This window comes from Odontomachus brunneus, unplaced genomic scaffold (assembly GCF_010583005.1).
Source record: "Odontomachus brunneus isolate Ranch 3 - 2012 unplaced genomic scaffold, Obru_v1 Obru_scaffold_118, whole genome shotgun sequence".
Lineage (NCBI taxonomy): Eukaryota > Metazoa > Arthropoda > Insecta > Hymenoptera > Formicidae > Odontomachus > Odontomachus brunneus.
The window spans coordinates 1058584-1075844 of NW_022639568.1; the positions used below are offsets into that span (position 1 = coordinate 1058584).

The window sequence follows — 17261 nt, forward strand, 5'->3', positions numbered from 1 at the left end:
GACCTATTGCGAATAAAGTCGCGGAAATGTTTCACTTTAAAAATAATATCCGTCGAATTGTAGCGGCGATATATTTTTCCCAGGTGGTGCATTTCGCGACTCAATTGCATCGTACGCGCCTTTGACGTTATTAATATTATTATTATCATCATATTCTCCGTTGCATTTACGCGCAACCCAAATAACTCGACTGCCCACGGAGTGGCGCGACTCGCAAAAATGCCGGCCAACTATTTTCGCGCAAACCACGAAGCGCGCTCCCGATATTATAATTAGCATCGTTCGCGCTCGCGTTACCGTCGCGCAAATATGCAAATATTTACCTGCTCATGGACAATGCATCCGTGCATCATGGCTCTGTGCGGGACACGGACACGAACACCGGATACGCAATCTTACATCATACGAGACAATGGGAAACGCGCACGGATAAGCCGCCGGCGAACGAGTTAAAACAATGGCGCGTCGTTGGTGACGAAAGCGCCCCTTGTCGTTGTTCCTTAGCCGTGAAATGCCGCAGAGGTTTCTTTCACGGTAAAAAAGCACCGATACCTGCACGCATCTCTATGTATCTGAGACACATGTGTCGTTTGAAATTTTAAGTAAGAATAACACGAGTTTCAACGTAAAACAAAAATGGCTTCTTGCGTCCCAGTTTTAGCTGCCAGTATCCAAACACTTATTTCTATGAATTTACGTGCTTTCAAATAATTAACTCTGATAAATGTGCTTGGACATGTTCCCAATTCCAGACACTTTTGTCGCTTTGTCCTTAAATAAGAATAATCAAGGAATGTGCTTCAGTGTAAAATAAAAATAGCCTCTGTATCTCGAAGTTTTAATCGCAACATGCACTTATTTCTATGAATTTATATGCTTTGTCAAGTAATTGATTCAAGTAATAATACCAATGTCCCTAACTTTTGTCGTTTTGTCTTGAAATAAGAATAATCAAAGTAGAAGAGAAATATTTGCTTGTGTCTTTTAAATTCAGTTAAAATGGCCAAACATTTACTCATATGGATTTATATAAAACTATTCACTTTCTATTATTTATATGCTTTGTCAAGTAATTGGTCCAAGTAATAATATGTAATAATGTCCCTAACTTTTATCGTTTTGTCTTGAAATAAGAATAATCAAAGCAGAAGAGAAATATTTGCTTGTGTCTTTTAAATTCAGTTAAAATGGCCAAACACTTACTCATATGGATTTATATAAAACTATTCACTTTCCTTCTCAAGAAGTTTTCTAACTCACGTGTGTATGTGTGAGACACTCATGTAGTGGCTTTTAAATAATTCGTATAGCAGATGAAATAAACATCAGAAATAATCCCTTAGCACTCCCTATAATTCTTAATAATCCTTTAATATCAAATAAATCTAAATAATCCCTAGTAATCCCTTAACATAAAAATAACCCATGTAGCAATTGAAATAAACATCAAAAACTAATCCCGTGAAATCTCACTTCTTCAAGACACGAAATTACTCGAAACCACACGTACTAATCCCGCTTGGCCTTTTGGCACACGCAAACGTCCAGGCAGAGTGTGCCGTACTAGGGTGCCGGGGAACCCGCGGTGGCGCCGCGTGAGGGTCAATTTTTCACCCGTTATCTGAAACTCTTATCTCCGGCGTATTTTCAGCTTTAATCTTAGCTTTCAACGTTCAAGAGAACGAGAACCGAAGGGAGCGTATGAGAAAGTCTCCGCACATGATATGAATGGTGAAAGGGGGAGACAGAAAAGAGTGGAAAGAGAAAAAGAGAGAGAGAAAAAGCGAGAGAGAGGAGAGAGAGAGAGAGAGAGAGAGAGGAGAAATGCCGAGAGCGCGGAAAAGAGAGCCAGGCAACAAGAGAGCTAGAGAGAGAAACAGTGCAAGAGAGAGGGAGGGTTGAACGGGGAGGGAAACGCGGCGCCGTGGCCACGTCGTCGCGACGCTCAGTCTACCGGCGTCGTCCGAACATGTACGACCCGTCAAGGCACCGCTCGCCGCTCGAAATCGTCGTCGACGACGACGACGGCGACGAGGAGGAAGACGAGGACGAGGACGACGACGGTAGTCTCGCCGCGACCTTGCCCGCGAGCGACCCGCGACAGAGATCGATCCGAGGACAACGCGTTACCGTAACCGGCGTGCCGATCGTCCCGTGACCGCGATCGACCACCGACCGACTAGTGTGCAGTTCGACCGGACTCGTTCTGTTCCTCTCTCTTGTTCCGGTCAGCCATCGTGTGCCGAGGACTCGAGGAAGACGGCCGAGTCGTTGATTGTTCAATTGGGGAAGCTCGACAACGGGCGGTGCTATCGACCTCGAGTCGCGTGGAGATCGTGAGTGCGAGGACGAGGACACGTCCGAGAAGCGCCAAGGAAGGAGGAGTGTTCAGCCGCCGAAGTCCTTCGACTTCAAGGCGGCGTGGCGCGAGCCAGACCGGCCCAGGTCGGGGAAGTGCGAAGAGACTCGAGCCGGCTGGACACGGGCTTGTTTTTCCGCAACCCCCCGTGGATCGTATCGACTCACGGTGCAACGGGGCAGCGCGTCTCGCCGGCGGGCCGTCGCGAAACTTCGCGCGACTGGCTGGCGGGAAGCGTAGTCGCGGGCGGGCGGACGCCTGCGCCGCGACGCCGGCCTTGGACGCGGTTACGGGCGTCTAGACGCTAAGACGGCCTTTTAATTTCCCCGAGACTCTGACAGATGGGACGTTGGGACGAATAACGCCACCCCCCGATGCTGTGCACCCTCTGTCTGTCTGTCTGTCTGTGAGTACATGTGTATGAGTGCGCGCCGGGGTGTCACGGCTAATTCCGCGCGTTATCCGTTCGCGGCCATGCCCTCTCTCGTCCTCTCGCAGGGCTTGGTAACTGCGTGTCGGAAGGACGGAAGCTAGCGACGAGCTGGCTCGCTCGTCCTCGGAATAATTCAACCCTCCGGGGATTAACCTTGACAGGGATGTATCGCGCGCTGTGTGTACATCGGGGACGTCCCTTGCGGATGTGAGAAGCGCGAGATCCTCACGTTTTGCAATATTAACGCAAATTACGCGTTATGATCACGTTGAAGTTTAACGCGTGTGATAGTAGTACGAAGGCGGCGGCGGCGGCGGGACTAGGGGGTAGGTTTAATCTCGGGACGTGCCGGCTACCAGTGAGCTTCCCACTTACGCGACAACTTACGCAATAATAAACGTTATGATCGAGCGCGGGATTCCTCTGTCGAGAGCACAGAAACGGAGGGTAAATTTAACTCGAAACACGCGCACATTTCCGCGACGACGATAGTCGAAACTTACGCAGCATCGCCATTATGATTATGCGGGGCTTAACTCGCGCTGTTACGAGCGCTGAAAGGAGAACGGATTAACCTTGAGAGGCTCATGTTACAAGCCACCCCTTCAGATAGCTCCCCGAGCTGATAGTTGAAACTCGCGTAATAATAACGTTATAATTAATGAAGTCGAAAGTTCAACCCTCTCTTTCTTCTTCCTTATCTCCATACGTATACATACACACACACACACACATACATACGTGCGGAGAATTTTATAGTAAAAATCATCATAAAACTTTGACTAAAAAAATTGATATTCTGCCTTAATTTGTTGTCCCCTAATTTTATATGTATTACTTATACTGTTTAGCAACTGATATCTATGGAGAGGATATTGTATGCATTAAAAGAAAAAAATGTCGAACAAGTAAACCTACCCAAAGGTTACACTCCGATTTCTTTCTAATTTGGCACAATGTAGAAGCACAACAAATAAAAATAAAATTGAATACAAGATATAGGCGTTTTTGGTTTGCTGATTGAATATGAAGTCAAATGTGTAAAATTATTTGTATAAGTAATAAAATGTTTAAACAAAACATATAAAAAGTTAAAAAAAATTATTTATACAAATAATTTCTTGGTTCGGTCAAGATTCGAATCATTTTTGACTAATTTAGCACAGGTTTAAAATATTTCGGTTGGAACCTCGGCTAAAGAAATTCAGAATTATTCGTGTCTCAGCTATGCCGATTTTGTTAAAATTATTTAACCATATCTTGTATTCAATTTTATTTCTTATGCATTTTTGTTGTATTTGTTGGTGATAGGAGTGAGAACATTAAAAAGCTACCCGCAAAACTCAAAGTGGGTTAAGATGAAAAAATATGACCTAAATATTTTTTGTATTTCTATATTTGTGTCAAATTAGAAAGAAATCGGAGTGTATCTTTTGGGTAGATTTACTCGTAAGTGTGTACTAAGTACTTACAAGTTAGTAAAATTTACTAGATGTACCTCAGCAATATTTCATATTACCTCAGGTGTATCTCAGTCAAATACAATTTGACTTTTCCATTGTTACATACATACATACTTTTTACATATTACGTTTCTAAGCAGAATAAATTCTATTGGCAGTCTACCTCTAGAAAAATATTAGAAAGCATGATAAAAAGTTGGGCAGAATTCATGTACGAAAAGAAACTGAGTATTCTCTCCATGCAGTCATCAAAGCAAATTGAATTCTCTTAAAGGAGAAACAGAGGTGAATGAATAGGTAGGGAGATGAGTAGGTAAGAGATGCGTTATCATACTCCCACGCGACATCTTGCATCCGATAAAAACTTTCGAAACTCTCCCACGATAGTCTACAATAACCCACATCGTGACAGGATTGCGTGAAAATTTTATCTCGCCCTATCACAGAGCTGTTAAATCCCTTTTGCTGACCAGAACTGAAGTGCATTATACGCCCACGGTGTATTTCGGCACCTATCCGAAATTCCTCTTTGACGACACAATCGAGAGAAATTTTTATCTCCCTTTTTTTAGCCTTTACGCGTCCAATCGTGTGCTGCGCGTGAACTTCAAAATTAAAATTTAGCATGCATCGTCCCGGTAGAATAGAAAAAGCTAATGCCTCATTCATCTAGTTTTCGTAAAAGCAAATATAGAGCCCTCGCGAAGGGATTTTCTAATAAATGTCAGTCGAACTGAAAGATGAAAGGGAGTCGTATATTTCGTCAGGTTGTATGAAAAAACATCGAAAACGTATACGAGGCTCACAATGATGGAAAATCGTAAAAATAATTCAAATAAAAATGTCACTCTTGCCATTTTTCCTCTTTTCTATAACGAATACCCTCGATAAAGTCCGAAAATGAAAAACAACCGTATACACCGGGATATGAAAAGTATTAAATAACACAGAATGTCGAGCAAAAAATTATAAAGCAAGCAAAATAAAAAACAAAATGGGGCTTCTATAATATTACTAAATCTGTCTCTGTGTGTGTCTCTCTCTATCAATAAATAATTTTCAAAAATTCCTGAAATTTGTAATTTCACGAAATTAAAATTATATAATATAAATAACGAACGTGCCAAAAAGATCGATTTGTTATAACTTGCGACTTTTAGTTTCAGATGTAAGCTTAAATATGTTGTTTGAATCAAAATCGTCCTCAACTTCAGATTTCTTTGTATCTGTTTTTCCATTTTTGTTAACAAATTTATGCAAATGTTTTTATACTGAGAGAAAAAAATATCTAAAAATTAGTAAATATCTACTTGCTATTATTTACTTGCTATCTATACTATTTTATATATTATATATTATTTACTTGCTATCTATACTATTTTATACACACCAATATAAAATATATGTATATTTACACTAATATAAAATTTGTTTATATAAGAAAATGTACATTTTCTTAGAAGCTTAAGGAAACCTTTTATGAAAGCAATTATTTATTCTGATTAAAAAACGCAATAAGCGCTTTCATTCGGTCCTTTCATCGTTTGCTTCGCGAATGAAATGGAAAGATGCTCGATCGCTCGAAATGCTCACGTCTCATTGCTCGCAGGTGAGGAGACGACTTTAACGGGTCGGCAGCTATTTCCTCGCGAACGATCCGTCGGTCCGGCCGTAGACGCGTGGACGCCCTGGTGACTTCGAGTTAACCTCTCGATTGGCGAGCGATTGGACCGCGATTGATGGCGACGGAGCGCGTTCCACGTGCCGGATCGGCGAAAAATATCTGTGTCCGGTCTGCCTCGGATTTCGGGGTCTCACAGGGGCCAACGTCGCGCTTTTCACCCGTCAATTCGCCCGCGCTTCCGATGGGGATTAAAATGTAAAATGCGCATGTCGCCCAACTCGATTTCCCATGCGTGGAACGCACGTCACCATTCGCGTGCTTCTCGCTCTCGATGGCCCGACGCGATGTGTCACTGGTTCGATTTTCGGAGGGCTTCCCACAGGTGACTCTGCGGCAGCGAGCGAGGAACCAATCGTCGTTAAATATCCACACGGAAATCCCGACTCGACCCGCGACAATCGAGAATTTTACACTTGTGCTCTCGAATGGAAGTTTGATATTTCGTTTTTCTTTTCATGTGAGAGAGACAGAAGAGAAGGTCAGTGAAAGCCCCAATTTTCTTGAAATCGTGGACTTTTCACGAGCAACTGTTCTACTTAAATAAAACTAAATAAAAAAATTTAAATTCTACTAAATAAAAACATTTTGTTAAATTATAATTAAATTAAATTTTAATTAAATTTTCAATTTCTAGACATTTTTTTTCTTTTAGTATATGCACATTTATATCTATGTCTCGAGAGCGGTGTGATAGGTATTAATCAATTGAAGTTTTTCTTGACTAAAATAATCGTTTCTTTTCTACGTAAATTTCCTTATGTAAAGTTTCTTTTTTATGTAAATCTAAATTTCTTCTTTCTTTTAAATCTTAAATCTAAAACTCTACATTTCTCTTTAACTAAAATAATAAATCTGACTGAAACGTTCTTTAATTAAACAAATCAATAGCAAACTCAATTGATTGACGAAATTAATTATTATTCGGTGTATAATCAAGTACATCAAAGTTTGAAAGCATTTGTTGGCCCACTTCCGTTATCCAATTACATATCCCGAAGTCTTTAACTCTACTTTGAACTTCTTCTTTCTTCTTTACGAGAAGGAGGAAGGGCTCTCGCATGCCGCGGTGAAATTATACGCGCACGTGCACGCACGTGTGGCCGATTAGACTCGTCTCTATGAATATTGCAATATGTAAATGTAGTTCTCTCTTGAACTTGCTTTACTGTCTCTACTAAGCACCCCCTATCTCTCTCCTTCTCCTCCACACGTCCGCTCAACCTTCACTCACGCTTCAACGCGGAGACCAAACATCCTCGAAGCTCGCGAGCGACTAGACCTTATTAACGCTTAATAACGAAATCTTTTGAGTTTCTGCGACGGTCCCGACAACGGGGACGCCGGCGGGCCCTAATTTGCATGTAAATCGAGGAAGATTTAGGAAACTCTCGCGTTATCTCATGAGACCGCACCTTTTCAACGTCATAGCGAATCGGGAAAGTCACATCGCGTAGAAATTCTCCAACAATTATATTGCCAATTATCTGAAATTTCCTTATTATTTTATTACAATTATTATTATTATTATCCGTAAGTATATCGAAGAGAACTCGGTATCACTTTGAAGAAAGAAGTCCGAAATTATAGAACTTTTTCCACAATTTGGAACGCTTTATTTCCGCAAGAAGGATGGATTTTGCAAAAGAGAGAAATCGATTATTTGTTTGCAGGAATTGGTTGATTATTACGTGAGCATAGCATAAATTATACACACAAATATCGTGGTGAATTAATCTTAACCCTAAACATGAGTAAAAAATTACCCAGATCATTATTTCAAATATTACCGTTCTTAAAAACGCGTGCTTTATTGTTTTTATTACAACCTTTCCTTTTATTAAATTTATTATTGTAATTTTGTATTTCTCTCTTTAATTTTGCTATTTATATTTTTTTATTATAACTTTTTATTTTTATTATTATAAAACTTTTAACTTCGTTTTAAATCACAAGAACACCAATAGATTTATATTCCTTGATATTTTCTACACCGATTCAGAAAAAGAAAAGATTTGAGCAAATAACACGCGAGGGAAATTTCTCCACGTTTAGAGTTCACGTAACTTTTTGATGCGTAGAGTTCCAGAATTAAATATCGAGAAATCAATTATATACAGGGGGTTGCCGCTGAAATCACGACCCTCATTTCGCTAAGCAGTCAGGGGACAGTTTCTTCATTAAGTATGTCGTGCTATTTATACGCGCTTATTCTTACTTTCATGAATATTGAAAAGAAGGAATAGAAAAGCTCGCTCCCGCTAGTTCTGTTTGAGCGCTTCGTGCCGAGTAATTATCAATATAGAACCGCGGTTTTTTAATCCCGTCGGTCGGTCGGTCGGCCGAGGATCTCGCTGGTGACTCGAGATTAACTGGAAGCATCAGGTGTTCTTTTTCGCGCGGACAAGAAGAGAAGTATGCGCGCCGCTGTAAACGAGCGACTGCGGAGCAGAGATTCCTTGCCGTGATCTCTGTATAGCCGCGCGGTAAATTCTTGTCAGAGACGAGTTTTACGGCGGCAAGCTCGAGAGCTTTATAAGCTTACATAATGAAAGTGGTACGACAAGAGGCGTATTTCCAGAAGGCCCTTCAGACACAGATCAACGTCTGTTTGTACGCCTGCTTTACATAAGCTCGTCGTCTTCGCGATTTCATCCGTTCCTTCGACACAAGCGGTCGCATGAATATCTTCGCGTACGCGAAATTACACTGAGAAAAAAGTGATTAATCCAACTAAGATTATAGCTACACTAAAAAAATGTAAAAATTAATAAACATTTATTATAGGTGGGAACTATTAAGATATTTTAAAACAAAATTTTTTTCATTTAAACCAAATATTGTTTGCTCGGTTTTACTAAACAATATTCTAATATCCATTCTTTTGTGACTAATCCAACTAAAATTATAGCTACACTAAAAAGAAAATTTCTAAAAATTAACAAATATTTATTATAGATGAAGACCATTAAGATATTTTAAAACAAATTTTTTTTTTCATTTAAACAGAATATTGTTTGCTCGGTTTTACTAAACAATATTCTCACTTTTTCTCATATCCATTTTCTTTCACACACACACACATATACTCTCTCTATATCTTGCTCCGCGTGCGAACAAAGCAGGACGGCAAGCACGCAGTAAACCAGAAACCACGGTATTTTAAAGAGACCGAAATAGGTGACGGAGCGGAAAAAGGCATTGGGCTGCCGCGACAAACGGAGCAAAGAAATGGTCACGCGATATTCGATCACGCCGGGACGTTAATGCGACCGAAATTCTCGAATCGAAGATTTAGTCGAGCTAAAAAAAAAAGAAAACAGGAAAAAAACTACCAATTACGTGTTCCCGATCCGCAATACGCGACGAGCAGCGACTCGATCTCCCGTGTCGACGTCGAATCCCAGGATTCGTGTTCACGATTGAATTTTTGCAAAAAAGAAAAAGAGAGAGATAGAGAAAAATCGATCACGCGCGTTTTCTCGGAGGCAACGAGCAATGACGCAGTACAAGAATCTGAATAAAATTCCCAGTAAACTAAAACTACAAATTTGCTTAACAACGTCAAAATTTTGAAAGATCAATATCCGATATGTAATCATAAAATAAATTTGCTCGTTTCAACTGAAACGTTGTATTAATCTGAAATATGATCTAGAAAATATCGTGGTCAGAGGAATATCTGACAATCTTACATTTGACAGCGACGGGATAAAAGCGAGATGGAAAAGCCACGTCTGGAGAAGTTCTGAAGGTGCTGGTGAATAAAATTCCCCGACGAACGATAATCGAGTGTACGTGGCGGTGGTCGGCGATGGGAGATGAAAGACAGGGGGGACGGGGGAGAGGGAAGAAAAAAGATTACACGCGTAGTGCGGGCTGAAAGTTACGTTATACGCTGCGTCACACCGTTAAAGTTACGTCGCTCTCTCTTTCTCGTATGAGAAGAAAAACGAGCGCTAACGCAATTCTCCCTTTCTCCCATGTCCTCTCCTCTTTGCTCTCTCCGCCTCCTACATGCGTCGTTGCGCGGTAATAGCTTTTGTTCCGGATCGAGTTTGTGGCTTCGACTTGAGGGGGCGGAGAAGGAGGGAAGACAAGTGGCGGGGGAGGGAAAAAACTCGATTATTTATCGTCGCGAAAGACTAATTGTTCCGACGAAAAATCGCGGCGGTGCTGGAAACTCCGTCGGTATTCCCGGTCAACTTTTATCGCCGCGAACTTCGAAATTCGTTTTGCGCCGCCGGGAATGCGTTATCAGCGTGACAGGGGAGGCGGGGAAGTGATAATTCGATTAATGCGAGCTGAACGACTCGCGGAGGAACAGGGGGAGAGAAAGAGGAAATTGGATCGTCGTTCCTTCGGCGACTTCTTTTTTGCGGCTTGTGCGAAGCGATATTACTCTGCCCGATAAACGTGCGCCTCGTACGCATGTAATTTTCGGATTTCCCTATTTTTCTGAAAACTGACGCACACATACACATGCATGCGCGCACTTGAAGGTTCCGTCGCGTTATCAATCCTCTGGCTACCGATGGTGCATATTCTTCTCGCCATCAATGATAATCTTATTATTGAATGAACAACTTTCTCTCTTGGCGTTCAGAACACATCAGCTATCACTCAGCTATACTTATTATCACCCATTGGGACAAGTACGCCTTCCCGAAAAGCCTAATGGGACATGTGTTTTGTTTGGCGCAAAATACAAGACTTTTAGTTGTTTTACTAAAACTGTACTATATTAACATATTCAATGAACGAAAAGTAAAAGAAATTGTTTGAAGAAAAAAATGGAAGAAAATGAAAGGAAACTACAGAAAAAAGAAATACCTTTAAAAAATAAAGCGATTTAGAAAAATTAAAAGCGAAAGGGGATGCTAAAGTTGAAATCTTTGCTTACAAAGTATTGACCTTTTTCTATGAATCCTTAGGAAAAATTAGTTTAAGTTGTTCAAATTAACTTTAAACAACTTCAAATTAATTTGAACATTTTAAAGTAATTTTTCCTAAGGAAAATTTACACTGCATTGCCATACAGAATTATAAAGGTTCTTACATAATAAAAATCCACAAAAACACATTGAATTTGGCGCACTGACAAAGACCAATAATCGCTCACATTTCACCCAATAAAAAGGCCCTAAAATACGGTAATAAAGATTCGGCCAAATTCACGCTATTTCTGTATCAAGTCACATACTTCTCTCGCACGACCCTCATATACATATGTATACTCCCTTCTATTTACTCGATCGAATGCAGTCGCGTCGTGACAGAAGCGAGTTATTGGCAATCGCGACGATTACGAAGACGAACTCTCGAAATTGCGGTAATTACTCGGACTTGCCCGAGTACCGTCTCCCGCGAGTTACCCCCGAGTTGGGTAGTTCCGATACGACAAAGTTTCCCGCGAGGTAACGTCTCTCGATACGTCACCGCCGCACCGACGAGACGTCCCCGCCAACTTCGCCACGGATGTTAATGAACTGTCAACAGTCGCCCACGAAATTCACCAAGATCTCACATCGAGTTAATCGGCCGTGGATCATTAACTTCGTGACCGTGGCGGCAGTCACTACCCCCCCGCGGCGGGATATTATCGTGTCTTTAGAATTTATGGAGCGTGATTGACTTCTTCCCTTTCTCTTTCAACGAACTTTATTCTAGACTTCATCTCAACAGACTCGTATATAATTTCGGAGGAGAAGATACCACTTCTATGCAACAGTGTGAGCAAAACTTACTACTCTTGATTAAAAAATTTAAATATTAATATTATCAATATACATAAACCAGTGTTAGGAACATCAGTTGATAAACATTTTACTCGACCGTCCTACAAATTCGAAAGATACGATAATGTCTCGCCGCGGGGATGGTGGCTGTTGTCACGATCACGAACTTAATGATCCACGGTCGATTAATTCTCTGTGAAATCTTGACGAAATTCGTGGGCGACTGTTGAAAATTCATTAACATCCGTGGCGAAGTTGGCGGGGACGTCTCGTCGGTGCGGCGGTGATGTATCGAGAGACGTGCTCCCAAAATATGCTCTAGACACTAGTATACGACCTAACCTACATCAACATGACCGGTTCTCGCTTATGCGCAGGATAAGTCTTAGTATACGCGAGTATCCGCACGGAGAAAAATAATTTGCTGGCGCAGCAAGTTCGTGCGTACGAGAATGGGGTTATAACAAGGTTATATTTTTAATGTATATAATAGTTTTAAAAGTTGCGAAGTGTGATACTCTTTGCGATACTCTTGAGGATACTCTTGGGGATATTCTTGGGGATACACTTGGCGTGCTTATTTTATAGGCAAACGGTTCTCTTATTGTAATCACTATCAAAATATTATATTGAATATCGATATAATATTTAAAAAAAGGTCTCGCCAAGTGCTTTTTAGTGTAAGTTATAATTTTTTTAACATTATTGTATTTGTCTAATTATTTTATTTTTTATTTAATAATATATTATTAAATAATATAATAATACCAATAATATAAGTATTAAATAATATAATAATACCAATAATATAAGTATGTTGATTTTTTTTATTGATATTAACTGCTGTATAGATATCATTAAAATAAGAGAACCATTTATCTATAAAAAAGGCATGCTAAGGGCTTTTTGTATAAGTTATTATAATTTTTTTTAATATTATTGTATTTTTTATTTAATAATATATTACTAATATATTATTAATAACATATTCAATTTATAAATATATAATCAAAACCATATATGTTTATAAAATTTAAAAATGATTAATCATTCGCACTTGGCGAATGTAACTTCTCGATATCATATTTTTTGTAGAGAGTATATAAAACAGTCTTGTATTTTTCAATAGAGTAATGCTAACGCGCGTGCACTTGGCTTTTTTTTATTTTTTTTTTGTGAAAAAGTAATTTTGGTCTCAAGATACCGTCCTCGCTACCAGAACCTTGGTTCGCGAATTTCCCGATCCAATAGTGATAATTGATTTTGGCAGGAATCTAGCGGAAGGCATCGATATAAAAACAAAAGCGAAATTAAGGTAACACTCAAAAAAATAGTCTTGTTGTTGCAGCGAAAATTATTTAGATATGAGAAATTAACTAAGATGGATAAATGACTAGCAAACATCAGAAAAAAATTTATGGTATTTTTAGAACCACTTTATAGTTTTAAAAATTACTATAAATTACTATAAATAGTTAATATTAAAGTGACTTTAAGAAATATTATTTTCTTAAATAATTGTATTAAAAGAACTCAAAATAACATTCTATTTCTGTTACATATAAAAAACGTTAAGTTATTAAATCTACATTAATATAACACATTAAGATATCATGGAAATAATAACATATCGATAATATGTTAATTTTACATTAAAATAACAATAAAAAATGGACAATGCATGAAAATTTTGACATTTGTACGCAAGATATCTAACTGTTTGGATCGGCTATTCTTCCTGTTTCTCTCTCAATGAACGAAGAGAGAATCCCAGACGCGGAAGGTTCGGAGGGACTGAATAACACCCGGCGATCACGAATACGAAACGCGGCGGTTCCAAGAAAGCGAGCGAGAGAAATCGTCGATGGGTTTCATCGTTTACGCCGTAATGATCGTCGCCGTTAATAATACACGCCGCTGTGGTCAGACATATTCATGGACTCACGAATGCACTCGCGCAAATAACACATCCGCAGCATGCGTAACACGGCCGATGATGCGATTGTCATTATCGGCGCTCGCCGTTCGACATGCCGCGAGACGTCACGATTATCGCCGCCGCCGCAGTTTGTTCCCGCTATTGCCCGGAGGAAAAAGTGCCATTATCCGCATCCACGCGGGGATTTATTGCCTCGTTTCTTCCCTTCCGATATTATTACGACGGATTAACCGACATTCCCGTCATTTGCGGGCGCGCGAAAAAGCGTCCGCCACCGGCGAGAGATATTCTGAAATCGCCGCGGATCCAGTCGCAACTGCTATAACGCGTGCGGAATTAATTTGCCGAAAGTGGAACGATCGTCTATCAGTACAAAAATTCAACGTATATTGTTCCAAGTGAATTTACCGTCAGTAAAAGTACTTGCCGAAAGTAATTCCAATAGTTCAAGTTTCCATATCTTTCGATATTGTTTAATACTTGTATCTCTAAGTACGATTATATTTTTGTATTTCTTAATGTATTTCTTAATGTTTAAAAATATTGTTTATATTATATATATTTTTATATATAATTAAAAAAAAATATATAAAATAAATATATAATATAAAATTAAACATTAAACTTGAAGAGAGTTAATACACTACTTCTTTTTGTATTATTATATTATTTATATTTCAATTATTAATCATAAATGTTTTCTATTCTAATATTTTCTATTATATTTTCGATTATTATTCTCCTATTATATTTATATTTTTTATTGTATTTTTATATCTCTTGGTAATCGATTGATTTTTATACATTTATTTTGTGCATTTATCTAATAAAAATTTATGTATTTGAAAATATAATAATTATAAATATCAGTAAATTTTACGTTTTTGTTTAAAATGTGCGATTTCTTTTTGCATTTATTGCGGCAAAAGACGCGAAAAAGTGAAAGAAATCTCTGGATCTATTCGATTAATATTGATTGACGCAATGAGTTGCATCAATTTAAAATATAACTCGCGCAATCCATGCGACTTAAGGATAATGCGACTCACCTAATAACGAGAAATTTTAACCGCAAAAATGGGCGTTCTCTCGCTTTTGCAAATGTGTTCCTACTGCCGCCGGGGTTGTTTGAAGGTTTTACGCGGCAGAGGCACGGAGGAAAGTTTCCCGTCGCGAACTGGCACGAGGAGCGCTAAATAAAAGCCATGAAATTCAGCGGGAAATTTTCCGCTATTAGTAACGCGTCGCGGGTATTCTATAACGCCGTTCGCGTGTTGGAAATTACATACGAGAGTTGCGTAAAAATTGTTAAATTAGAGCTGGAATGTCATCAAAAAAGAAAAAAAAAGAATCTCTCAGAAACTTGCAAAAGGTCATCGAATCAAAAAATGAGTTATCTTGCAGGATTTGAGCTATTTGAAAAATGACAAATAATAATGACAAATCCTTTGATAACATGCTATTCTCTTATTATTAATTTTTACTTATTAATTTAGTAATTATTTATTTATTAAAAAGTAAATTTATTAAATTTATTAAATTTATTTATTTATTAAATTTTTAATTTAATAAATTTATAATTTAATTTATAAATTTAATTTAATACATTTAATAAATTTATTAAAAAACTTATTTATTAATTATTTATTATTAAAAAGAACAATTTTTAGTTACATAACAAAAAAATGAATAAAATAAAATAACGTGAGAACAGGTCGAGAAAATAAATGGATAAAAAAATACATAAATAAAAATCAAAAAACCCAAAAAACCATACATGTTAGATTAAATCGAGATAAAAGTTGCACAAGTGAGCCTTAACCTTTCATACACTCAATTTTTAAACTCAATTTCAACTCTGAATTCAAACTATCGATAAAATTATCATGTTACTGTGAATAAATATTCATCACAAAATTCTACGAAAAAAGGAGAAATGTCGTCTCATTATTGACAGATATCATATTTATATGTCACTTTAAAATTAAACCATTTCTATCTAATTCTGATAAGTTCATTTCTGAAGAGATTAAAATAATGAGAAAGGGAGGCATCTTTTCATTAAAAAAGTCTGCCATAATCGCCGAGAAATTAGAACACTGGGAGGAAAATACGATCCGAAGAAATCGGTTCCTCCTCCATGCGAAACATACGTTTTCCACCTGCTTTTACGAGTACCATTTTCCGCGTTTTTAAATCCTCAATTCTTCCCGGATCCGTCTCGTCACTACTTATTGTCCCGGTAGTCACACAAAAATACGAAAGGGATCCGCGTTCGATAGAGGACGACTCCGATGTACACTTCCAGGACGCGAGTTGAGCGAGCAGAAGTTAGCGTCGCGATGACTTCATCGAGCGTTCACGAGAGCAAACGAGAGTTCAGCGATGAACCATCGCGATAGACGAACACGTCCATTTATGCGACATCCGACGACCGATTCTTTCCGGGAGTGATACTGTGCCGCGCAATACACAAGCAGGCCTCCACCTGGAGGAAGAGAAACCAAAAGAGGCCCCCCACTCAAAAAAATGGTCTCGCAGTCATAACGAAAATGATTCAAATACGAGAACAAAACAAACACACGTCTAGTGTTTAATCAATATGGATGACAGAAAACTTCTGTCTAAACTATTTGTGATATTTAAAGTTTCTTTGTGGCGCCGAGAGAGTACCAACAAACCAGTCACACTTCTTCTGTAAAAGAAGTGACAAGAGGAGACGAACGAATGTATAATCCTAAATCTGCCAGCAGATATTGCTGGAAAGCCATTACAAGTTCTACGTACGCCTCGCGGATGATTTTCTAGCAGATGCAACGAACAACAGCGAGCAATCTTAACTGTGACATTTGGAATTCTACCAAGAGTAGCAAAGGGTTCTTCTGAGCGCCTCGAGTCGCCGCGATGAGCCGCGAGCAGCGGCGCACGCGTCGCGGACGGGCCCGGACAGCGAGCGCTTGATCGCGAGGACGCGAGTCTGTGATGGAAATCGGCGACGGGCCGGTGGTCGCGCAGCACGAGGCGAACCGGTCCGTGGCGCGGCTCGACCTGTCGTCGCTGTCAGGCATCGGCGACGACGGATTCGTCGCCGAGTCGCGGCACGTCGCGCTCACGGCGCTCAAAGGCGCCGTGATGATCGGCATCATCGTGACGGCGCTGCTGGGCAACGCGCTCGTGATCGCGAGCGTGCGCCGCCACCGGAAGCTGCGGGTGCCGACGAACCGCTACGTGGTGAGCCTGGCGGCGGCCGACTTCCTGGTGGCGGTGTGCGCGATGACGTTCAACGCGTCGGCCGAGCTGTCGGGCGGCCGCTGGCTGCTCGGCCCGGTCATGTGCGACGTGTGGAACTCGATGGACGTCTACTTCTCCACCGCCTCGATCCTCCACCTCTGTTGCATCAGCGTGGATCGTTACTACGCGATCGTGCGGCCGCTCGAGTACCCGGCCATCATGCGCACCGTCACCGTCACCGCGATGCTGGCCAGCGCCTGGTGCTTGCCCGCGCTCATCAGTTTCATCCCCATCTTCATGGGCTGGTACACCACGCAGCGGCACCTCGACTTCCTACGGGACCACCCGCAGGTAGAGAGAGAGAGAGAGAGAGAGAGAGAGAGAGAGAGAGAGAGAGAGAGAGAGAGAGAGAGAGAG

The 17261-nt window shown here is 40.0% G+C and overlaps 1 protein-coding gene across 7 annotated transcripts in view; it reads left to right on the forward strand.

The window, feature by feature from the left end:
• The window catches only part of LOC116849566 (octopamine receptor beta-3R-like), a 163532-nt gene that overhangs the window by 99445 nt on the left and 46826 nt on the right, over positions 1–17261 (forward strand). Inside the window, exons 1-2 of one of the 7 annotated variants that reach the window (XM_032826844.1) lie at positions 1968–2765; positions 15896–17195. The exons of 3 other annotated variants lie outside the window; for them this stretch is intronic. In XM_032826844.1, the coding sequence (XP_032682735.1) occupies positions 16596–17195 (600 nt within the window). In that variant the 5' untranslated portion in view covers positions 1968–2765; positions 15896–16595. Of the gene's footprint in view, positions 1–1967; positions 2766–15270; positions 17196–17261 lie in introns of those variants that run through there. 3 more of the 7 variants (XM_032826845.1, XM_032826846.1, XM_032826843.1) reach the window with 3 other exon arrangements.